Source organism: Lutjanus erythropterus, chromosome 23 (assembly GCF_056507025.1).
Source record: "Lutjanus erythropterus isolate fLutEry1 chromosome 23, fLutEry1.hap2, whole genome shotgun sequence".
Classification (NCBI taxonomy): Eukaryota; Metazoa; Chordata; class Actinopteri; order Lutjaniformes; family Lutjanidae; genus Lutjanus; species Lutjanus erythropterus.
Genome location: NC_139339.1, coordinates 25,634,446 through 25,660,583, shown reverse-complemented (window position 1 = coordinate 25,660,583; position 26,138 = coordinate 25,634,446). Strand labels below are relative to the sequence as shown.

Below are 26,138 nucleotides of genomic sequence, written 5' to 3'. Positions count from 1 at the left end.
CAAAAGCAGCGGTACAACAACTTAACAAATAATACAGTGTAAAATGTGTTATTTTTTTACCTAAAGACTGTTGCACCTTGTCCCAGCTGACTGTGCAGTGAGTGGGAGCGTAGGAGTAGGTGGAGTCCCGTGTGAAACCAGAACTCACTGGTGACTTTATATTTAGACTCATTTGTCTAATTATTTTCAGTTTCCAGTCATAGTTTGGTCAGGTTTAAAACAGACAATGATTTGGGTTAAAGTAGAGGGCAATAAAGTGGGAGGAGGCATAACAGTCTTGGAAAAAAAAATGCGCCTATAACTGGAATAATATTGATTTAGATTAAGAACTATATGATTAAAAAAGAAGTAAAGAAGATTATGAATCTAAGCAGACAACTGATGGCAGCCTGTGAACTGCTGCAATGCTTACTTGTTGATTCACAGTAACCACACGGTCCACTGATGTATTTATTTTGTTTATTCAGTCACATTTTCCTGCTACAAGCCAGTTTTTCTCTTATAGACTACTGGAAATCTGTTGAACCCAGTAATGGTGTTTCCTAGAAACTTGTATGATTGAAATGTCACATGTAGTGTGGCAAGTGGATAAAATTCAGCTTGGTTGCTGAAAGATGCATGCTGGGCAATTTATGTTATGAGTATAATCGGCTCATTATAAGGTAAAACAAAGAGGAAAATCAAAAATCATCACAAACTTGAAGTAAGTTTATTTTAATGTTGATAACATGTAAGGTGCATATAAAATACTGTAAAAAAAAGACATTTCTAGGCCCACTGTCGTGCCTTTATTAGCATATTAATCATTAATAACACAATATTTAATGAAGAAAGATGGGGAAAAAGCCTAATTTGAGATGTTATTTACTAGTATGTTGTTACTATTATGTTACTGTGCTGGCAATAACATAAAAAAGAGTAGTAAGTAGTAGTAGTAAAAGAGAAATAAAGAAAAATGGATAACGGAGCAAGTATTAGCTAGGTGGTGATTAAGTTAACCAACAAACAGTTTCATAGGTTTATGCTGTTGGGGTGGGTGATATCTTAGGGATGGGGAGAGTTAACTAAAGTTAAGTTAACTAAAAGCAAAATCAGCCATTTCCAGTTTTTGGCGACGGCAGTAACACATGGATATTCAAACCCAAAGCTTTGGTGTCTTTGGAAAAATTGGGAACTCCACTTAAACACAGCACGACTCTGCTGCCAAAACCAACAATGAAGTTATAATAATTCTATAATAACTGGAGTCACCCATCCAATATTTTTATGGGTGTTTGTATCAAAGGCAAACAGCAGTGTAGAAATGTTAGAGCCATGTCATGTTACAGGAGTCTCTACTGAAGTCAAGTGCTACTCTGTTTTATATGCTCTGCTTTATACTGAAAAACACAATAAAAAGCCTTGTGTACCTTGTCACAGTCTAGGTTTTTGTTCTTGTCCTGCTTGCTCTGCTTGGTGGGACTCTTCACTTCCAGTATCTGACAGAGGAGGACAGAGTAAACACATCCAGTCAAAGTTGCTCTGCGGGACGTTAACACTTCACTTCCCCTTCTGGTTCATTCAGTTACACCGACAAAATAACTTGACATAATATATATGATCATCTTACCTGGTTATTAGTAGTCTTTAACAAGGGCGGGGCTTCGTTGCGGGACGGGGGAGAGGGCGAGGAGCTGTCACTCTCACTGCCATCACTCAAACTGACCCTGGAGAAAAGACAAAGAACGTCAAAAAATACATTACACCTCTTTACTGAGGCTGCCATGACTTTAACTGAAATAACCCTGAGATTAATTAATGAAAAAACATTTTGAAAACTGTATGTTAGCATGTTAGCATTTAGCCTTAGCAGTGCAAGTGATGAGAGCGCCAGGTCTTTTAAGTTACCTGGTTTGTTTTGTTCACCTGTCACAAGTGAACTCATCCATAATTGACAACACGTAATTGAGAACATGTATTTATTATGACCATACACAGACTGTAACACAGCCTTCCATAACTGACACAAGTGTTGTCCACTTTTGCCATGAGGTGTTGTTTCCTGAAGTGTTTCTAGTGAAAAATGTAATGAGATGTAATAAGAGTGCAGTTTACACATTTTCGTTTTCATGATTGCGGAGTTTAACTGAGTGAAACATGACACTGCATTTTGCCTCAGTAAGATATATATATGTATATAAAAAAGTCTCTTCTACCAGGTAACGAATGATGATCCACTAAAGAACCAATAAAGATGCATCCGTAATGACTCATGCATTCAATTCTTATATGTTAGGGGAGACCTGGGATGAAAGTAATGATTTTTGTTTGCATCAGTGGCTCAGTAGTTGTTCATGCTGGATCTGTTAAACTTTGACACACGATACCCATATCTGTGTACTACAAAGAAAACTCGGATGTCTGCTACACAATCAGATTATGTGGGTTAATGTAAAAGGTAAAGTTCCATTGTTACGACCTACCCGACCCCTGGGGTGGGTTGTAAGACTAGCTGGGGATGGATGTAACAATGGGAACTAATTTGCTGATTTAAGATCCACACTATCCAATTTATAAAAGAACTTCATTTAAGAGTAAAGAGTGAACAGTTATAAATAAAGCACACAGTTTAAAGTGACCAAAACACATCACAACTACAATTAGAAACTGAAATTGTGTCTAAAATTCTGAATAAAGCCTCGACTAAAATCATGACTTAAATTTAGTTCCACTGAGTAAATCTCAATTCAAACAAAAAGACAAAAGACTAAAATGTGACTGAAACTCACTGAAGTTTTCAGGAAACAACTAAAAACTATCCAACACTGCCTACATGGAATATTTAATGGTCACAGAGGAACTTTTTGTGGCCACAGGCCATCAGGCCCTGGTTAATACTGAACCCTGCACACTGTGATTTGATCTATTGAGAAAATATAAATATTAATTAGTGCAGCTTTAAAAGCCATAATACTGATGCAAACATCCTGAGATTTTAAAGTAACAGATACTATACCGTGTTTTTTTTTTTTTACCATCATATCAGTCTATTAGCTGCCAGCTGATTTATATGTTCACATGTTTAACAATCCCACCTTTACCTGCAGCAGTACAGCCATCCTGAAAGCACATTTACTGGCACTGAGTAAAAGGTACAGTGGAGTAAATCGAGCGTAAAGCGGAAATTCAGACAAGTTCTGACTGGAGTCTTGCGCACAATGTGGCGATCAGGGCCGTGTGCCAAACCCACACTGGTTTTTCACTGCCAGCTCACCGTCCTGCTTGTGACAACACGTCAAAATTCACTCCGCAGAAAATCACAAACCTGCCCCCAACAAACCACACAACCGCACTGATCTAGTTAAAACTCTGCAGCACTGCTACTCAACTTGCGGGGTGCTGGGTGGACCTCCAATCATGTTCTAATTCACAATGAAAATTAAGTTTCACGCTGGAAATAACGTTCAGTAATGTTCCTTGGCTGTTACTTTGGAAGTTACACATTAGCCTCCATGCACTAAAAGAGCTTAAATATACTGTTCATCCTGTCTCTGGCAGGAGCGCTTCATTAATCTAACATCTGAGCGACATGACAGATATGTCTGATGGCCGATATTATCAGCCTGATTTTTTTTTCTTTACAGAAAATAACACAGATTCCTTTTTTTTATAGGCAGCATTTTTTTTTACATATTTGATCCTTTTTTTTAAATTAAAGTTCTCTTTGTCATTTTTAGTTGTTTATAATTATTAAAAGTACCAGCAGAAGTTTGCTGGTTCAGTGGAAAGATATCATTTCAGATATAATTTATATAAATAAAGAATATTGGCCACATACAATTTTTTTTACACCCTTATAATGGAATCAGCCCCAGAAATCCAGCATCTGTAGGGCTCTAAATGCAATTTTCAAATGTAACTTCAACATTTACAACTCAAATTCAGTCGCAGCTATTGAAGCCCTCGTGTCAGTCCCTGTACCAAGTTCATTTAGGAAATAAGTTAAATCAAAGAATTTCAAAGAGAGATGAGTTATTGGTCTTTTAATGTTTTTCAATTTGTCTTTTACATAGTTTTCATGTTTGTTTATGAACTGGTTCCTGGTCTACAGTTTCTACACCTCATATTCTGTGAGGATGTGATCAGAAGTTTTGCTGAATGGCAACCTATACAGAAAAAACAGACACCACTGATATCGCCATTTTCTACTACTGACCCTGTATTACACATAGTTAACTTATTTATTTGTCAATTTTAGATTTAATTCTGTCTGATTCTGTATGTTTGCTGCTCATGTATTATTACTATTCATTTGTATTTATTTTATTTTTACTGTCTCACCAATAATTTTTTTTACATTGCATTGAATGTATTTCTATGCACATGTAATTGTTTTTTATAATAATTATCAGTACAGTGATATTAAAGATAATAAAGACAGGGCTCTGTTGGAGCAGAGGCCTGCTGTGTTTATCCAACTATGTCTGTGATTGACTAACCTGCGTTGATGGTGTGTGAGGTGTGTGTGTGCTGGTCGCTCCACGTCAGAGTCCATGTCGTTGTCATCGTCGTCCTCTGAATCGTCGTCGTTGTCGTCCGAGTGCAGATCCTGCATGACCGACTGCAGCGGGCCCAGCACTGTGTGTCAGACAGGGAACACAAAACACCACGGTAGAATTGAATAAAAAAAAAAACTTTCCAATTAAGCACACGTTAAAAACATGCACAAGGCAGCCGATCATGCTGTGAGGTGGAGGGATGGCGAGATGGTCCAGTGGAGCTTGTGGCCGCAGACGTGCTGCTGGTTTGATCCCAGTACGCCTGGGGACACGTTTACACTTTGCTTTCAAAGCTGGAGCAGGCAGTTTAGAATTAGTATCATTGGGCTAAAGTGCCATAATAACCTTTACAGATAATGTAACTCAAGTGTTCTGGGAGAAAAATAGATTTGTGTTCCTCCTCTTGGCTCTGTTTACAGGCTTTAGTAAATCTAGCCTGTGACAGGAGGCTCTGACCAATCACAGGTTAGTTAACTGTCGAGTCTCATTCCCGAAACCTGTGACGACCTTTTTTATTTTATTCTTACTGTCAATTAAGGGTCGAATGATCCAACCTGGGAGCCTTTACTGATACAGATATTAGGGAGTAAATAAATTATGCTAGATATATTGGATTATATTCTTTATCAATAAATATGAAAATCCAATAAAACTGAAGCCTATAAAACTGTAAAATAAAAAGAAATAAAAACAATCTGCATTATGTTCTGTAAAAATAAAATTGGACAAGGTGTGTGCTGATAGTGATACAGCTGTGTTAGGCCAATATCAGGTCCATAATGAAATATTTTTATTTATACTGCAATATCTGTTCCTGCATACTGGTTATTGGTTCTCTTGATTATTAATAATTGACCCTAAAAGAAAAAATCCCAATATTCAATAAATCTCACAAAGAGGAAAACAATGTGTTAGTCTCACTGGTTGCTACCAAAGATGTAAACCTGTATAACATAGGTAACAAATATATAGTTTCATTTTTAAAACAGCTAAATAATTCCCTCAAGCAGCTGCCCACTGTAGTTTTTAATCAAACAAACAGGACAAAATAGTGTACTCTGCTGGGACTATTTTCAGCAGCGGATTAATCCACATTTGGTGCTATAGAGAGTATTTGGGGCAGCAGGACAGTGTGTGAGGAATTAAATCCAACTAAACAACAGCGTGTGTCACCCAGTGCAACAGTGTGGCTCATTGATGTGTTTTTAATAGTGTTTGGACAAAAGATTATTATAGGGTACATTCTAGGGTGCAGGGGGACACATGTAGCTGGATCAGCAGTGATGGGTGCTCTGGAGGGTGGTATCATATCCGCGGTATAATACCAGACGTTACTAACATGACCGCAAAGAGTTTCCGTGCATGTAGACAAGCTGGGAAAAAAATATGCTCCATGCAGATGTGAGAAGGGTGTGGGGGGGCCTCACAGGTCACAGGAGCTGTTACCTGTGTGGGTGGTGGCAGGAATAGCCACCCTTTTCCTGATGATGAAGTCCACCACTGCATCCAGAGAGAATTACAAACACAGCAAAGCAGACGTCACCCTCAAGAACAGATGCTACAAAAATGCAAAATTATGGGCCAAACAATACATTCTACACTCACCTGGCTCTCTTTTAGAGCTTTTAAAACCACTTTCTCTCTCTTTTTTTTTTAAATAATTTGGAAGCAACAGAAACAAAGCAGGTTTTAAACGTGTGATAAACTAAATTATCAACTTATTTGGAAGTAAAAAAAAAAGGCAAAGTTCAGCACAGATAGTACTCTGTAATATCAAACTATAACACAACTGACCGTTAGAATGATCATGTCAGTGCTTGCCTTTATTTTCACTTTCAAATTAAGTGGTTTTGATAAGAAGGTCACACTTCAACTGCTCTGCTGAATCATGCAGATCTCATGCACCTGCCATAAAAAGTGAGTAAACCTGTAGAGGAATAAGGAAAATAAATGTGGAAATATAAAGACAAATAACAAAATTTCAATATGAGCATTTTCATTTATTTTCACATTTATTCATTCACTTATTTTATATAAGGTAATTTATTTATTTTTATCCCTTTATTCGTCCTTTTCCCCCCCATTGCTTTTGCAGAAATGGAAACACAAATCCTGCCAAGTCCTTCAAAGGCCAAATGATTAACAGTCCTAACTTTCAAGGAATCGGAAAAGCAATAGGGAAAAGAATTAGGGGGAAATAAAAGGTAACAAGTAAACAAATGACATTACATTAAAAAAAAAGTTTAAAAAAATTAAAAACAGAAAAAGTAATTATACGTAAAGAATAAATTACGTCAGAGAAAATGTGAAAATAAACAAAAACATTTAAAAAATACACTTTTACATTTATTTATTCTTTTATTCATTACTCTTCATTCTATATTATCTATTTATTTATTTATTCCTTTTTAAAGGGACACTTCATCCTAAAATCACTTTTGGAGATATTGGCTGTAGAGATGTCTGTCTTCTCTGCAGTATAATGGAACTAAATGGCACTCTGTTTGTGGAGCTCAAAGCACAAAAAAAATAGATTTGAAAAAGTGAAAACCAGGGTCTCTTCCCAAAAATCATGACTTGGTTACTCAGGACAATCCACACACCTTTTTGTGAGCAGTTTCATGTAGGAACTACTTTTCTTTTAGTAGAAAATAAAGTAGTTCCAGTAGATTCTACCGCAGAGGGAAAGTAGTTCCTACATGAAACTGCTCATAACGAGGTCTGTGGATTATCTTGAGTGACCAGGTCATGATTTTTGGAAAATGACACTAGGGTTGACCTTCCCAAATGTATAAATATGTGTTTTTGATTTTGGGGTGGACTGTCTCTTTAAATGTCATTACTCTTTTACAGATTTATTGTTTTTTTTATTGCATTCTTTTGACATCAAATATTGAAGATAAGATTATGAGAATGAAGCCAGATTTGAGAAAATAAAAGTCATAATATCAGAAAAGGTAACTGATACTCTAACATGATGACTTTATACATAAATATAAAATATTTTCCCTGTAAAATTAGCTTTTCAGTGTTTTTAAATGATGGCTTTATCTCCTCTTCCTTTATCTCACCTTTATTCATAAACATTTTCAAAATATTATGACTTATTTCTTGTAATTTCTTTCCCCCAACAGTGACTTTAATACTCTACAGACCAATTTCATTCAGATCAAACAGGCTCCTATTTTGATTTTGGAAACTAATTCCGTTTTTTTTTTTTTTTTTAGTTCAGATCACAGTTTTTTGCTGTTGACAGAACCTGAGGAGAGTTCCTCATGTTTATCATGTGCACTAGAAGAGACGCTGAACCCACCAGCTGCTCCATCTGACTGACTGAGACAGATGATCAACATGAGGTGAGCTGGAACTTGTGTACGTTCCAGATAATTACCTTGTCGTTTGTGGTGTGTGGGAGCAAAGCCTGAACTGGAGCTGGAACTGGCTGGACTGGGCTGCTCGGACTGGGAGGAAGAGGAGAAAACAAACAGCGATGAATAAAACACGTGACACAGACTCAGGTTTGATCAGTACAGTACAGATCTACACAAACACTTTGTTGACCTTTGACCTATCTAATACCATAATATATTCTATATATATATTCCTGCTGCTGTTTTGTTTCTGGTCAAGATCATGTTTAATGAAAAAGTTACAGGACATCTGCAAACCAAACACACCAAAACAGTTCCACGTTCTGTCCGGCACAAGCCCAAATGCTCACGGCTAATAATTTAGTGTGTGATTGAATTATATAAAAATGATCTTAATCATTTGCTTCCTGACAAACACAGAGGACTACAGCAGAGAAGGGAACAGCCTAGAGGAGGGAATAATCCTGATGATGTCATCATCCCGTTGTCAGTTTGGAAACTTCACTTTTTTTTTTTTTTTTTCAGAAAGCATACACAATAACCAGTGGACATGGAGACTGAAAAATGACTGTTAATCACGATCTTAAAAAGAGATACTGTCCACTTGCATTACGGGAATTGTTTGCTCCAGCTTTCTTTTAGAAGTTGATCCATGCTAGAGATAAAAGTCAGGATATCTGTCTTTACTGTTTCAACATGGACATTTAAAAAAAAAAGATATATTTCTCACAAGTCCCACAAACTTATGAAAGAAAAATATGAAGTCAGCGGGGAGGCGGCGTGATATATCAAATTAACTTCTTGCTTTTTTGTCATGTGGAAAAAGCACACACTGTGAAAATCAAGTTGTTGCAATATTCACAAAAGATTACTTTTAGTCGGCTCATGGTCGGACAGTTCTTTAGTTGACCCGTCCTACATGCTGAACACACAATGTACTGGGGCCCCTCCTCAGTGAATACATCATCTCAAACCAATTATGGTGCAAAATGTGAATATTCCTCCGGCACTGGTCAAAGAAAAATGAAGGAAACAAAGACAGAGAGCAGAAGTCAGGATTCAGGTGTTTGCTGAATTTACAAGAGGGGACGAACGTCATACGCAGTGTTTCATATAGCTGATAAGGTTTCCATCAATTTTACAGTCATGAAAAATAGTGTAGCTGATGACATTCATTGAAATAATGTGTTCACAAATATCTGCCGCTTGTCTCGGCAGGTAAAACATACATTAGACTTAGGTCTGCACAGTTAATTGCAGTATTATTGAAATTGCAACACAGACAAATGTAATATCCAAATCACAGAACCACAACATAACTGCAATTTTTTGAAGAAGGAAAAATGTGTGATAAGAAAAAGCATTATAATGAAATACTGCAGTGCTGTACAGAGGGTCAGGGCATCAGATGAAAGAAAATATAAAAATGAAAATTGTGCACTGACAATGATAATATTTTGTAATGTTGCTGTTATGATTGTCATTATTATTTTATATTTTTTACTATTATTATATATTGTTTGTTGTTCTTTTCTTTCTTCTTACTTAAAAATACTGATAATAAATCTATATAGGATGCCTATGTTTCAGCATGTTTTTTGTCTTGATATGATTGATATTACACAATGATATGAGTTTGCAGCACAGTGAGCAAAGTACATGCATGGGTGAAATATGTCAATAAAAACAAGTATATATATTTAAAAAAAAAAAAAAAGAAAGAAAGAAAGAATACTGCGATGCAAAAATGATTATTCCCACTAATTGTATTGCAATTTCACTCAAAATAATCACAACATGACTTTTTGTGAAGTTATTATTAGCAACACCCTGAAACAGACTGGACAGTGTTTCTACACAAACAAAGGAATGAATTAATGTATTACCCAGCTCCAGGAAAACTAAGCAGGGGCCACAAAGAAAATCCTGCCTCAGACCCCTGATCTCCAGGCCTGTAGCAGTCCCTAACTGTATGGTGTAACTTTAATCTTTTTTGAATATGCATAATGATGAGAACTGTGCAGGTAGTGCAGGTCTTTCTATTGTTCTTGCACATAAAGTCCAAAAAATGTGATATCTCAATCATGCTACATTTTGCAGAGAGAAACAAACCAACAAAAGGAGATTTTATTTTTTGCTCACATCAGCCAGCCATAGCGGACACAGTTTCACCAGATTCAGAGTTGGGTGAAAACGGCTGCCAGCTTGTTTTGTCTGTTGTCTGTGAAATAAAGACGCCTGCATGTCAGCAGCCAGATGCCCACTGACTGAAGTCTTTGAGGTGAGTTGAAGTGCTGCTTTTAACAAGTGGTGAGGTGGCACTTAAGTCCGTCTCTGTCAGCACCAATTCTTTGAAGTCATCTTGGCGTGAGGGCTTAAAGCCAACATCCATCCGACAATTACACATGGGGATGCTTCACTGCCGGCTTCATCTGAAAAGAGCCAGGGCGTCTTTATCCATCTGCATTCAGCTTCATAAATCACTGCTGCTGATGATGAGACACACACGTGCAGCAAACTGCACGGAAACATGAAAGCGCTCACTACAGTTAGTGTGAAATGCCAAAGTTCAGCTTCATGTGTGTGACTGCACTCAAACAAACATCATGTCACTCTAACACAAACAAGTTACGAGTTTGTGCAGGCTGTCCTCCACCACACAGACCTGAGGTCTGAGTCCTGCTTCCTCTGGCTTGGTCGTACATTCAAACACAAGACTTATTATCCTGCTAATATTCACCAGGTTTTTATGACATACGACTCTTCCTTTTTTGGATATTAGCACACATTTAACTAGAGGAAGTCACCTAGTAGAGTGCAGATCTCTACCAGGCAATAGATGGTGAAGCACCTACTGCAATGTCACCACAACTACCAGATGCAACTGGTGGAGATTTGCAAAGTTTTTAATAAAGTGTTTTTGTACAGTATAGTATCAGTTTTCTTTAGGATGTATAGAATGGTGTAATGGTATTGTAACTGAGCAATCTGGGTTCATCTAAATGTATAGACTTTATAAGGAAACACTAAATGGAACATTAAGTACAAAAGTCTCTATTTAAACATTTATTATAACATAATAAATAAGTTATTATCACATTTTATGTTATTTAGACAATTTTGTTATCATTTAGAACAATTTGTTATCAACATTTTGTAATCTATTTACAAATTTACAAATCTAGAACATTATCGAACGTCATCTTTCTTAGAATGTTTTGTTATGTATTTATACTTCTGTTATTATATAGGAAATTTCATTATTTAGGGCATTTTGTTCTTTATGTTTAACATTTTGTTATAATTTAGAACATGTTGCTATTTATTTAGAACTGGGGTTGCAAATTGTAAGCTCTTTTCTTAATTGAGCATTGGTAAAATTAATCAATTAATGGATTCATCATAATTACAAAAACTTTCTTTCTTATAAAAAAACAATACCAAATGCATTTTAACTCTACAACATACTGCATAATAATACTGCTGGGCAGAAACCTTGTATGTCCAAAACTGTAACTTTTCAGTGAATGAAAATAAACCTGTTTTTAAACTAACTGGATGCTGTTTAGTCAAAATAAATAGCTCTTTTAATACTTTTCAATAGTTAAATATTTGTAAAAGTCATAGACACTGATTGATTTATGAAAAAAATACAATGACAAAATATAGAAATACAAAGTTTGCGCCTGACAACGACATTATTTTCTGACAGCATTGCACAGCCTATGAAATGTAGAAAGATTTTTGGAGAAACTCATTCTTGATAATATACACTTGATGTTGCCTATTCTTATGTCAGAGCCTGCATACAAGTTTTTTCATCTAACTCCTCTATCATGTTCAATTTCTCATGTTTATAACAAACCATATTTAATGAAAATCAGTGTAGAATTAACCAAGTTACAGTTGATTCTGTAGGGAAGTCTGCATCTGGCATATGTGGGACACAGTCATCTTACAAGATGAGTAAATTTCCATGAACTTCAATGGATCATAACATACCAGGCATGGAATTAATCTGCTGATGCTCCAGTTTAAGATGAAAACAAACTTTTTTAGATGTCAGCTTTTGAGCCACAACAAAATCCAAATGTGGCCTGAAACAGACTGTAAGCTTTGTTTTTAGCCTAGCAGTTGTTAATGACTTATGACCTCCACCAGTCCAGTTAAGAAGAGTGAAGAGTCAGCATTCACTGGAGGCTTTTGTTGATGGAAAAGATGCTTTTGCTCTTCTCCCAGTCGCCTTCGGCAAGTGTTTGGTTTAAAAACTGGCTCTGCTGGTAGTGACCTGACACACCAGATGGTTTGTTACACAGAACCACAGGATCCTCGCAAATCCAGCTGCCTCGCAAGGTAACTCTCCCTGGTTGAAGTTAGTCTTTTTGAAAGTGCCTGCCCTTTTCCAATGACGACTTCCCTGTAACAAACCATTTGCTGACTGAAAAGTATCGGATTTTATCGGATCTAAAATCTCCAATATAAACGCTCTGATAAGCAGTCCATTTTCCGCTCCAGCACTTCTATCCATAGGTGACTCTGGTTGCTGACTATTGTTCTCTGTTTGAGTAAAATCACTTGATCAAGCCTTTTCTAACATTCCACACTACAAAATAAGTAATAAAAGTATGTATGATTCGTGCTGATATCGTATCGGATAGATATCGGTATCGGCCAGTACTCAAGGCTGCAATATCGGTATCGTATCCGAAGTGAAAAAGTTGTATCGGGACATCCCTAATGCAGTGCAAACTCCAGTATTAAAACAGCCAAGAAATTAGAGAAAGCCAAATCAGCAGAGACTTTGAATCTACCAGCGGGAGCTGATTGTTTAAATAAACAGTCTCAAGGCCAGTAGAGGCTCTTTGAGAAGGCGGTGAAAAGATCCTTTCAGATGTTTCCACAGACGAGTCACCGCTTTTTGGCGATCATTCAGCCACATCTGCTCTCTGCAGTGATCCCAGGTGTGCACAGGTGACAGAAATGGCTGAGCTCCAACCTCTGCACACATTCTTTTCTCCACATTCCTCACATTTGTACTTCTGCTACTGTAAAGCTGTATGTGCGACTCAACACTGAACGTTGCTATCAAACAGACCAGGAAATATCTGTGCTAAAATGGTTCATTGTTGTCAAACAATACCTCTCTGGGCAGTCTTCCCTGTGTGATCGATCCAGCAAACCACACGGACTCTGGCAAACATCAGAACACAATCATGCCTCATAATATGACACTTCCTCTGAGGAAACGTCTAGTGGACAGTCTGACTTCAGCCTCATGAGTCTGTTTAAGACAATGTGGTAAATAAGCAGCAAAGTAACAAGCAGCCAAATGTATCCAAATCAAACTCAAGATGTTAAAGGACAGGGAGAGATAATATGACCAACTGACAATACCCGACTCCAGCCAGCAAATATCATCAGGGTTTCTGCTTGTTTTATCTAATTAAACTGAAGAATTTAAATACTACAAAGAATTATGTTTAATAACTTTTTCATGGTAATGCCGAACAAAGAAAGACAGAAATCCAGTAGAGGCAAAACAACCTACAACTACAGCAGGGTGACCTACAATATTTCAATAATTGTGATGTAACAATATATTGAATATCACAATAAAAAAAGTCTCAAAACCATACCAGACTGTGACAATACATACTGTGATATTAGATGGTTAATGATTTTTATTATTTTCATTTTATCTTACTTCTAGCTTTGTTTTATTAAAGAAGAAAAGCAGCGCTGTAACTTAAAAGTAGGGTTGCAAATATTGCGCATTTTCCTTCCAACCAGTACTTGAAAAAGCTAATTATTGATGAATCAATTACTCATTAATAATTAACAAAATACAACACTTTTTTCCTAATTTTTTCCTAATTTTCATTTTTATTCTTGTTTTTTTTTTCTTTTCTTTTTTATTTTAAGTTGAAGTTTATGTTTTCTTATTCAACAAATGGCTGATTAATACATTTTTAATTTGTTAAATTCGAAACAGCCATTACTGCGGTGGCGGGTCATGTTCGTCACTCGGTTTCTGCTGGTCGTGTCTACAAGGGGAGGACTCTCGCAAGATTTTTCACGGTTTCGGTTAAAATGTTAACTCTCGCAAGATCTTGCAGGTCTGGGGTTCCCTTCTAGACATCGTGTCTGCTGTTGCTTGTTGACAGTAACATCTCGGATTATTACACAGTGTCACTTGGTAACTGACGAAGAGACCTTTTAGGATGGTTATATTTATATTCTTTAAATGTTACATAGTAGTTAGGAAGTGGATAACGTAGAAGTTAAAAAAAAGACCAGTGTCTGTCACATTTAAGTGATGAAGTACTGTATTTTCCCCAAAGTTGAAGTTTGACACTACTGTACTACTGAGCAGCTGAACTGCACAGGCTCTTCCTGACTTCCTTGACATTGTGGTCAAAAGTAACTTAACATGAAAAGTAAAGGTAAAAGTAGAAAAGCTTTAAGTTCTTATAATGTTTACATTCATTCGTGCTCAAACTGCAGTAATGGTGGCTTGCCAACTTCTGGTACGGATTTGTCTATATCGCAATAAATATCATACTTGGACTTTTTATTGTTGTATCATGTGAGCTTTTTGTATCGTTACATCCCTACTGATCATCAACGTGTGTAATCAATCATCTGAACTCTACCTGTGCCTTCCAGCTCCACGGCTCTGAACTGTGCCTCTCAGGAGATAAAGTTAGCTTTAAAGTGAGTGCTTGTGTAGTCTGTCCTACACTGGCCAGCTCTGATCACTTTGATACAGAGTTATTTGTTTCTCTTCAAACAGAACTTTACAGCTCATAAATCTAGAGAAAGATGCAGAGTGAGTGCTCAGGGGAGGAAGGAGCTCACACCAGCAGACTTGGCTGCAGATGAAATGGACTCATCCAGACAGTCAGATGTGATTATGTGGCCCATCATTTGTTGACAGCACTGAAGATCCTGGAAATTGAAAGCAATTCGCTGTCTTTTCCGCAGCTGTAAGTATTGTGGTTTGGGATAACATTAAATAAAATCTGGAAACGCCGCGGAGGTCAATTAATCAACTAATATAGTGCAGCTTTTCTGCATCTGCCTGTGTTTTCTGTGCTTGAAGTGTGTTTCTTTATGCTGTGTATGTGTTGTTTAAACGGTGAGTGTATTTCTCAGTTTGATTTTTGTTTAATTCGTTTTTAAAAATGCCACGTGTGCATATTGTTTTATTCTATGTTGAGTTTTGTGAAGCTGCAGTGTGTGGAGCTTTCTGAGGCATCAATCCTGCAGACACACAACTACAACCACTTCTCAAAAAACCTGGTTCTGATTCTCTGTCCACTGCAATTACAGACCATTTTCAAAACTCCCATTCCTGTCAAAAATGTAAGAGCAATTGTTTAAAATCAATCACTGGAAATCCTGATGAGTAACATCTCAGGGATTGTCCTCCAGTGATTCTCCTCACACTTCAAGTACAATGGAAGTAAAAGCTTTACCTCCTCATGAGCATTATCCCAGTATGGGGCGCCACAGGGCTCCGTTCTAGGGCTGATTTGATTTTCCCTTTATTTGTTTCCTTTGGGCCACATTATTAAAAAGCATGGTGTATTATTTCATTGCTATGCTGATGACATACTATTGTATCTGTCCTGTAAACAAGCAGAATCTGGTAAGTTAGCTTCTCTCCAGAATTACCTAGCCGTTGTAAAGGCTGAAAATTTTCTTCAGCTAAATGCCTCCAAAACAGAAGTCCTTATTGCAGCTCTGGAACATGCATACAGCCAACTTCTGCCTGCACTTGTCGCTCTAGTGCAAAATGTGGTGCCATCTCTTAAAACCTCTGAGCTATTTTAGACTAAAATCTCACTCTTGATTCTCATTTGTGTCATTTCCAAATGAGAAACACCTCTCTTTTTTATTACCATTTATGATTTTAAAAGACTTATTCATGCTCTCGTCTAGATTACTGTAATGTCTTGTTCATTTGCCTCGGCCAAAACATGAGTGAACGGCTTCAGTGTGTCCAAAACACAGCCGCAAGACTTCAAACCAAAACTCAAAAGCATGATTTCATCTCCCCTGTTGTAGCTTCTCTTCGCCGGCTGCCTGTCCATTTTAGAATCAATTAAAATTTTTTAGTATTGACTTTTAAGGCCCTGCAATGTATGGCACCAAGCTACTTGGCTAAGCTTTTAATCCTCTACTCACCTGCCCGTAGCCTGAGGTCCTCTGATAAGGCCCTGTTAGCTATTTCACGGTCAAGGCTGAGGACCAAGAAGGACAGGGCTTTTTGCAGTGAGGAATCAAACCCATTGGAATAGCCTACTTCTAGAACTTGACTGGAATATTCATTATCACATTTAAAGTTGTCTCTCACTACTTTATCTGTATTTTCATCCATCATTTTATCTTTTTTGCTGTTTTTATGTGTTTTATTTGTTACTTGTGAAGGCAGTGCTATTTCATTCTCATCCTGCTCGATTGTCCCTTTTTGTGAATCACTTTGTAATGGTGGTTTTGAAACATGCTCTGAAAACAGTGAAACAGTCAGTCATTCATTTGCCATCAAACCAATGTGATTCCCCTGCAGGAAGTTGAACTCTGGCACAGGTTCTGCTTTTACCGTCACTGTTCTCCAACACTACAGGGATGAAGTTTCGGCTCTGCTGAGTCATTGGCACTAAATCAAAGTTCCTGGTACTTTCAGGGGCTGCCCACCATGACTGGTCAAGCACATGTGATGTCACAACTATTACACAACAGCATTAACTTTGGGTTTTGGATTGTCTATCAGATAAAACAAGAGCTTTAAAGACATCATCTCGGGCTTTGGGAAATAATTTCTGACAATCTATTGATCAAATGACTGATGAGTAACCTGAGAAAATAACTGACAGATGAATCATTTATGAAATAACGGTTGGCACAAAGGAACTAAACAAACAGCATTAACAGGACATCAAGTAAGGATCGCCTCAAGTCCATATCCTGTCCTCAATGTAAATTATAAATGACACTGTCTGATGACACTTATCCAGCCAGTAAACAGAAGGACCCAGTATAAACCCACTGAGCAAAAAATCACAGATGATCTACCACGATATGATTTCGATTCGATTCATAGGTCGCGATATCGTCTGCCCATTTAACACAATCATCACATGTTGACTGGGATATCTGAGTGTAAAGGAGCAGTCAGTCACAGATTTGAAGGGCAAAAGTCAGGGAGAGGCGAGAGGAGACTTAAGACGTCATACAGTCAGTTCCAGCAGTCTCACTCTCTGGTTACTTCCCTTCACACAAAGCAAACAATAGAAATAATTTAGCTTTTTTCCGACTCACATGTGATCCCTGCTGTGAGAGCAGCAGCAGCACAGCCATATCAGAAGTTGTAACTTATAGCTGTTATGAGCTACCAGGCCTACAGTACAGCGATATAAGCGTGTATAAAACTCTTTATTGTCAGGAATACTGTTTTCACAGGTGGTCTTTTAGCCAGCAGCAACACAATTTTCACCTGAGCTCATGTCGGTAATGGAGGTCAGGATGAGGGGGAGAAAAAACAGTCACACTGCAGCAAAAATAGTGTTTCTGTGAAGAAATTCAACTTAAACCATCAAAGTGCTGAGATCTTCATAAAAACCTGTTATTGACACGGTGAAACATAACTGGTAGCATACTGTATACCGTTTAAGGTGGAAACCGTGTTACAGATGTGCAAAGATTTCAAAATAAAAGACCATATGGATTGATGGATTTACACTTTGCATCGATCATATTATCACTGAATTGATGTATCGATCCAGATTGATGGATCGTTACACCCCTAATAATAATATTAAACCACGACAGAACAGAAACAGAAAAGACACTGAAGAATAGTTAGAAATATGATGATACTCCTAAACCACATACTTATGTTAAGAGAAAGAAAAAACACAATACCAAGTAGAGCTGCCATGGTCAATCGATTATTAGGTTAACAGAAAAAACAAGACATTTCATAGACATATCACCATTTTCTGACATTTTATAGACCAAGCAACGATGGATTGAGAAAATAATCGACTGATTAATCAACGCTCATTAATTGCAGCCTTTATACCAAGTAAATCCTTTCTTTCTATGTAATATATTAATATGCATATGCTACAAACATTTAAACCAATGCTTGCAAAATTTATCAGGACAAAGTTTTAGAGAAAAGGTCAGTTTCTCCATAACATGCATTTCCTATGCAACTGCTAACCACTGTTGTTTTGTTGGTGGATTGTTGTTTACCCAACTTAGTTACCGCTTTTTTGGTGGCTACGAGTTCAGAAATAAAAAAAGCAAAAGTGGTTATTATTCTAGGAACATTTCTAGAATTATTGCAAGAAACAGTCTAGTATCTATATAGAATACTCAGAACTGCAGCCATGAAGCAGATAACCAGGAACAGACTAAAACCTGAAAGTCTATCAGTTAAAAAATGGGAACTAACCTTACAAAAAATATAAAAGAAATAGAGTGAATAATTCAGAGTTACAAGTGAAGAGACAGAGCACAAAAGGTCGAGGGTTAAGTGGAAGAGTTACGAGGCTATTCATGAATTTTGTAAATTAAATAAAGAATTTATGAAATTAAATACACTCAGTATATTATAATAATTCAATAAAGGGACAGAGGCATACAGAGGCACACACAAAAAATCCACCCCCTCCCCCTTTGTTTTTCTTGTTTTCCTTTCCTTTTTTTTTATTTCTTTTGTTACCTTTTCTTTCTTATTTTTGCAATACATTTCTCAAAATATGAATGCAATCACGCAAGCTTGATTACAGAGAGTTGTGTTCATACGTATGTGTTCAAAGCTGCTGTATATGTGTGGATGAGAATGGAGTTCGGGATAAGGGAAGCCTCTTATAGTGGCTGTTAAGCTAGTCTCCAAATATCTGACAACTGACAAATTTAGATGTTCTCTTAACATAGATATGTGGCAGATTTTCTTTCTCTGATTTTCTGTTTTTATCTCAGTCAAAAGTCAAAACGTCAAAGAAAGTTTCCCATAGCCAGGCAGCATGTAACCACAGCTGGAGGAGGCTTGTGAAACCTGGCTGGATGATGTGTGTTGAGACGTGGGTTTAAAATGTGTCAGTGTGTCAGTGTAAAGGGAGCTCACAATGCACTTGGATGTTAGTATGCAAACCCCTTTTTAAAAAAAAAAAAAAAAAAAAAGGGAGGCTGCTACTACAAACCAGAACTGCCCAAGAAAACAAAGTGGTGAGAAGCAACGTCCAGAAGAAACACGAGAGAAAAAGAGAGCCGGGAGGACAAAAGGCAGAGCGTCTTCAATGGCTGTCACCTCCTACAAACAACACACAGCTGGTCTGTTGGTTTATGGGACAGCTTCTTCACAGTGCCATAAATCTTAGCAGCACTCCTCTTTTAGGGCTTTTGTCCCGCTTCACTCAAAGCCACCAAAGCTGCCCTCTTCAAAGAAAATAAATAGTCTTCAGCCGGAGTTTGCTGGCATCAATCTGGCTTCATCTCTTAACTCTTGGCACAGTTAGGACAGCCGAAAAGAAATGCCAGCAAACAAGACCACGCTGACCAAGACTGTTTGGTTTGCTTGTCTAATTCAGCAGGGGCTGTCCAAACAAAACTATTTTAATGTGAATTAAGAAGCCTTTCACTTTGACACTGTGGATTCATTCAAACAAAGGCGGCTCATTTATACTCAACAACACACACGTACTTAACGTACCAGATCCTTTTGACTCTTGCTGCAGTTTAACCTGTTCATGTTTTTCTCAACAGTTCAGTATCTCGCTGAAAAATCTGACGTACTTTCCTAAGCCTGACTAAGTGGTTTTTAACACTGAAGTTAGCACCCCACCCAGAAAAAACCCAGAGTGTACTGGCAGGTGGTTTCCTTCCAGGAAGTCGGTGGCAAAATCCACCCTTGATAAGTGGCCTGTTCAGAGTGAGGTTTTCAAAATGTAATCATATTTTTTTTTATGTGGTTCAGTGCCAGTTTAGCATCTGAACACAATAATGTTAACACATACTCTCTAGACTGTTGGTTTTCTAAGTGAAAAAAAGAAGCTCAAATCAGCTGAAATGTCCAATTACAGTAAAACAGGTATTGTTTTTTAACCAAAATGAAATATTTCTGCAGAGTCCATAGTTTTCTGTTTATAAACTGTTTTTGTGATAAATATTTTTGAGATATTTTCAATTAAAAAAAGACAGTCACTAATTAGCAGGCTTGGAAGTAATGGATTACATGTAACAGGATTGTGTAATATGGCAGTTACAGATAAAAAAAAAAAGATATAATCAGATTACAAATACATTTCATTAAAATGGGGATTTTTTGTAGGATTACAATCTTAAAGAAAGATATACTAGCATGCAGCGTGCACACACAGCTGACAATTCATTATCATGGCCTCTAGTGAAAAAATGGGTGAAAATTTCAACATTTTTTGTTTTAAATCAATCAGAAGATAAATTGTGCACAACAAAAGAAGGAGGAGGAAGCGGTCTGATTTGTCGACGCTGTGTGTACATGCGCCAGAAAGATACTTGATTACAATGTCCCATTTCCAGGATGTCAAATACTGACATTGTGGGTTTTTAAAGTGTTCCAAAAATGATGACAAAATAAGAAAATCCATCCAGAATCTCTGCAGACACAAACACCACCACACACTTTGAGTGGTTCATTACTGATGGTTGAAAGGGTTTGTGTTTATATAGTCTAAAACTTGTTATTTTTTTTACAGAAAATGTTGCATACTATGCCTTTAAATGTAGAGTCCCAATATAGAGACAGTGAAACTTCTGTTAAAATTTACTCAGAAGTGTATCGGAAATACTGAGTAATCCTCTGGAAAAACCTTTTTACATGTGCAGTAGCGCTTCACAAAACCCACAAACACACTCTGATTGTGAGTTCCTTATTAAGTGAAGGTCATATGACCTAAACTTATCTTTTTAAATGTTTTTATTTCTTTAAAAATGTTTCCTGTTCATGCACAAGCTAAAATACTTTAAGTATCATTTCTCTCAAGTGCTTGGTGGAGACTCCTGCATTGAATGAAATATAAAATAGTCCCTGGGACTTTCTAAAAGAAAGCCCAGTAAAGCTTTAGGAAGTATAAAGAGCGACAAAGTGTACATCAGGAGCAGGATGTGGTGGATGAATGGGTTAAGCATATGACTTCCACCTAGGAGGCTCCCATGTGATGTCTGTTGCTGACTTATTATTTTTAGACTTAGTTGACATGCGGTCTTCATTTTTTTTACCTTTCTGTTGCAGTTAAGTTAAGTTTAGGAAAGGATCATGGTTTGGGTCAAAACAGAACATGTTACAGAGCCCTTTCTGGCAGAAAGATTTAAAGGCTCACTTTACCCATGTGCTAAAATCACAAACTGTTAAGTTGTTTCTCAAACCAAAAAGCAAATATTAAACTCACTTAAGTGAGCAGCAAGTAGCAAACAATTAGTCGATCAAAAGAAAATTATTTACCAACTATTTTGATAATGGATAAATGATAATAATAATTGATGATAATAACTTTTCAAGCAAAAAGGTCAAAATTTTTGCTGGTTGCAGCTTCTTAAATGTGAGGATCTGCTGCTTTTCTTTGCCATTTATCACAGTGAATGAAAAGTCTTTGGGTTTTGGACTGTTGGTTGAACAAAAGAAGCAATCTGAAATGTCACTTTGGGCTCTGGGAATTTCTGATTTACATGTTTTTTTTATATATATATATTTTATAGACTAAATGATTCATTGATCAACTGAGAAAATAAGTGCAACTAAGAATTATTTTCAGTGATGAATCTACCGGTCCTCCCTACACTATTTATCACTCATTTTTGTCATGCCACATGCTAGTATTTTTCACTTTAAGTGTATGCAGATTGTTAAAAGGACACATTTACTTGTAAAAGGTTGTTATTATGGTGTGGTAGAAGCTCAAAAAGGAGAACACAAAACCAAAAAAGACTGCTCAGTTTAAATATTTTGCTGTTACACTCCAAAGGCTCTCAGAAAGGAAAAAAAATAGCCATAAAAGGATTAAATTGTTTCTTAAACTAAGCGCAAGATATTAAACTTGTATTAATTATTCTTCAAACTGTATATTGCGCTACTGAAGTTAACATCAATCAGTTGTCAATCGTCACACACCATCAGGCTCGTAAAAATACTTAAACGGACGGCCATCTACAGTCCGTGTCTGTGTGATGATGTGAGCGTTACACAAACTTTTGCAGGTGACAGATCACTCAGCCTGTGCCCACATCCAGCGTGCTAAAAACAAGGTTCTCATGCTAACACGGCAGCCTGCTTTCCCTTCATGTCATCACCTACTCCACATTTCCTCCTCTGTGCTGTTTCTGGCCCGCCGCTCGGTGGAAAAGGCTGAGATCAAACAAGTGGTCACATGAGAAATGAGAGCGGCGCTCTGTGTCGGCCCGCCGCTCGGCCACCGGGGTTGCTAGCCTGGGGAGAATCAAACACCTGGCATTTGTCACCCCACATCCCCTTTTACAACCCGCCCGACCCCCAGTCCCTGTATGGGAGAGCTGCAGAGGCATTTACATAGAGCGCAGACAAAAACACAGGTTCTGCTAGTGCTAAGTAATAACTCCCCTGGCTAAACAAGCTGCCCCTACAGAGAAAGATACATAAAGACCCACGCTTTATACAAGCATCGGAGAATAGAAATGAAAACACCGTCACATAAAAGAAAAACTGCTCAAAGCACAGGGATTTAGACCTCTCTTCCACAAACGCTCGCCCTTTTTCTTCTCTCAAAAGCTAAAAGGATTAAAGGGGAACTCTACGCTATTCACTGCCGCGTCTCCCCTTTCTCCTCAGGTGTTGTAAAACCATAAATCTTTCTTGTCTCCTATTTGGCTTTAAAACAGCCCTTCTTTATGGGGAGGTTCTCCACCAAATGTGCGTGGACCAGGCAACCCAGTCAACTGCCTATTCATGAAAGGAGCCACTGTGGACATGGACTGTAGAAGTTTTTCTAATGCTATTAGAGGTACAGAGGAATACTTAATGTGTGTAACTGGTCAAATTTGACATCCACATTCAATTGTTTCTAATAAATACTTATTTTTAACATGTATAAAATCAGCCATTTGCTTTTGACAAGGCAGAAAAACTGCATCTTTTAACTGTCTTACTTCAATTTCGTCCACTTCCTGTTTGGCCACCCAGATGAATGCAGCTGAACTCCCACTAGGTTTATTGGTGCCCACCCCTTCTTCCAATTCCCCCCTGCCCAGCCCCCTGGAGTCCACCAGACCACCATTAAAGAAGATTCTCTGGCTCTTGGTTGTTTGATTTTACAGCCCTTCCACGCAGAGGAAGGACCAACAAACCCTCCCCCCCTTTAAAAAGACTTGGAAGAATTGGATACCTTTCCAAAACCCCTCCCTTCACCACTTTTTCTAGTAAAGTGGTCTGAAAGCTCATATCAGTGAGTCCAATGTGCTGGGCGGTTGTCTCCTAGACCTCCACGATGAGAAAATGGACATGGGTCTCCTTGGTTTATTCTTAAGACAGACCAAGAACTCTTAAGGTGGGTTCACACCAGCCTCGTTTAGTCCAGTTGAACCAAACCATGGTGCATTTACACCCCTTGGTGCGGTTTGTTTGGGTTGGGCCAAACAATGTGGCCCAACTTGACAGGGTGGTCTTGGACCGCTGTCAAGTGAGGTCTGGAGTGGTTCATTTCTGGTGTGAACACCATTAAAACCAAAGACAGTAAGTGTTTCATTGTACAAGCCATTTCCTTGGTTTAAAATGTTTCCTGTTTTGGGGAACTAGTAGAGCATTTGCTACCAAAATGCGGGCTGGCAGGAGACAAACCAGCCTGCAATATTTAATTATTTAATACCCGCTGTCTTCTGAGACATTCATACATGCACCGTCCTCTAAAGTTTGCTGATATGTGCTCCAGATCAACACCAACATGAACAGAACCTGGTGGTTTTCCGCGATGTACCATATCTAGGTAGAAACTGGCCCATTTCTTATGATTTTACCCGCCAACTGCACAACAAATAATCGAAAATAATTTCCACCACATGACTGCTTTGATTAAGGACTTGACCTTTAGGTATAAACCCACCCTTATACCCTTGGTTTAATTTGTAGTTAAAAGTTTAAGAAGATTAAAAAAAGATGTTCTACTCACATCGGATTTGTTGGACTGGTCCTCCATATCAGAGTCATTGGGATCCACCAAGTCCTGGAATGGCGGAAGCGCCGACACCTTCCTGCGCTCTGCCTCGTCACCTTCCGGTCGCGATTTACTTGTTCGCATCTGCGATCTGTCCTTCAAGAGTTTCTTATCCAAATGCTGAGCATCTAGCCCTGACGTCTGCTTCCCTGATGAATCCACAAATCCCTTTTTGCGTTTTTTGGTCAGGTGATCGTCACCTTCGGGGGTGGACAGACGCTTGTTCAGCCCTGACCCGTGGTTCATTCCCTCAGTCCGATGCTCCTTGGACAAAGACTTGGGTTCCTTGAAGCCCATTTTAGGATTGATATCTCTAAGTGGCTGGTTCTCTTTGGGTTTCCTGGAAGGTTCTTTGGGGGCTTTGCTGGGTTCCCAGCCAGAGTCTCTGAAGGCACTTTTGGGCTCTTTCAAGTCTTTTGGAGGCTTGTCTTTGTGGTCCTTGGAGGGTTTGTGGAGTTTGGAGAAGCTGCTGCTGTTGGTGCTGGTGGTTGTGGCGGTGGTGAGAAGGGTAGTACCGCTTCCTTTGGAGCCATCCTGTGGATTCAAAACAACAAATGAGAAAGATCCTTCATCATATGAACACATCCTACAGCAGAAAAGGCCAAACAATGAGCAATAGGGCTTAGATTTCTTGGTGTCTGGCAGCCTAAATCATGATGTATGAGCCGCATGATGGCAAGTTAAGTCATGTAGGAAAAACAGCAAGAAATTCTCTCCAACATTCAGGGTGTTAGAGCAGAATTACACAGAATCACATAAGCTACAAAAGGAAAACTTCAGCTTTAAGGATTATGGAGCAGGGTAGAAGGAAATCCCACTTTAGGTCAGTGGGCAAACATAATAAGGGCAAGGGCATAATTAACCACTGAGAAATACTGTTGTCTGAGGATAGCATGACTTTGTATTACTTAAAATATGAAAAATAGTGGTTCATTTTTTGAAAACTCATCCTTTCCAAGCTTCACTCAAACCCCTCTTTGTCTTTGTGATTATGTCATCTTCTTGCTGTTTGTATTGTGTCAACTTTGCACTGCACTTTAGACGACACATACGACTTCTAATGCATAGAACCAAACAACAAAGTGAGCAAAAACCAGGCAGCTAGGTCAAATGAAGATTAATCCTCTGCCTTTTACACAAGAGAAAACATGCATGCCACCCTGCAGTTTGGCATTACCATCTGTGAAAAGAGGTCTATTCTTGAAAGAAAATCAAAAGGGTCTTCTTAGTCCCCATCTATGGGCTTAAAGAGCAAACTCAGGACTTCTTTTGAACAGTGCTGTTCAGTGGGGTGAAGGGGCCTTTTCAGCAGCCACACATGCGCAACTTTAAAAGTGGAGCGAAGAGCAATGCGGAGAAAGGAGGAAATGCATTCCTCCTAACGACGGGGGCCATTTGTCCCCGGGTCTCACCTCCAGCCCCCTTGTCAATATTTCATCAATGCAGTAAACCCATTAAAGCAGTCTAGACGACGGGGTGTGTTACAACTCTGCCCAATCACCTCTAAAACCTTTCATTTTGTCTATCTGCTGGTGACCCCGGGACCTCAGGATGTAAAGCTGCCGGCTCATTCTAAACTCCAGCGTGCCTCCTAGGGCAGCCCGACATAAAAAACTGGTTTAGTGCTCTGGAGGAGACACACAGCGCCTCTGCTGCCATCAACATTGAAGAGATCACCAAAGTGGCACTTTTTAACAAACCTTTCAGCACCGTGACATTGGCAGGTTAGCAGGTGACCCACGTTGATGTAAATCACTGAGGGGCCTTTAGTAATGATAATACTGTCAGAGTGGAACTGAAAGCACATCATAATTACAAATACTGAATACATTTTTTACTTCTAGGAATGATATTATACTGAGGGCCTCAGCAGGGTTCATTTAAGTCTTTATAAGACCTTTTTAACATCACACAGAACCAGTTTAATACCTGTTTCACAATCACTATCAGTAAAAGAACAATGAAAACCAGAAGGCTTCAAATTATTAATCAATACA

The 26,138-nt window shown here is 38.2% G+C and overlaps 1 protein-coding gene across 4 annotated transcripts in view; it reads right to left on the bottom strand.

Annotated features, from left to right (window-relative positions):
* Window positions 1–26,138, bottom strand: part of mllt3 (MLLT3 super elongation complex subunit) — an 81,244-nt gene that overhangs the window by 5,946 nt on the left and 49,160 nt on the right. For 3 of the 4 annotated variants that reach the window (XM_084712637.1, XM_084712635.1, XM_084712638.1), the window contains exons 7-12: window positions 24,097–24,675; window positions 7,930–7,999; window positions 5,985–6,038; window positions 4,479–4,617; window positions 1,610–1,706; window positions 1,410–1,478 (exon numbers count right to left, since the gene is read on the bottom strand). In XM_084712637.1, coding sequence (XP_084568763.1) covers window positions 1,410–1,478; window positions 1,610–1,706; window positions 4,479–4,617; window positions 5,985–6,038; window positions 7,930–7,999; window positions 24,097–24,675 — 1,008 coding nt within the window. The remainder of the gene's footprint in view (window positions 1–1,409; window positions 1,479–1,609; window positions 1,707–4,478; window positions 4,618–5,984; window positions 6,039–7,929; window positions 8,000–24,096; window positions 24,676–26,138) is intronic. The other variant, XM_084712636.1, reaches the window with a different exon arrangement.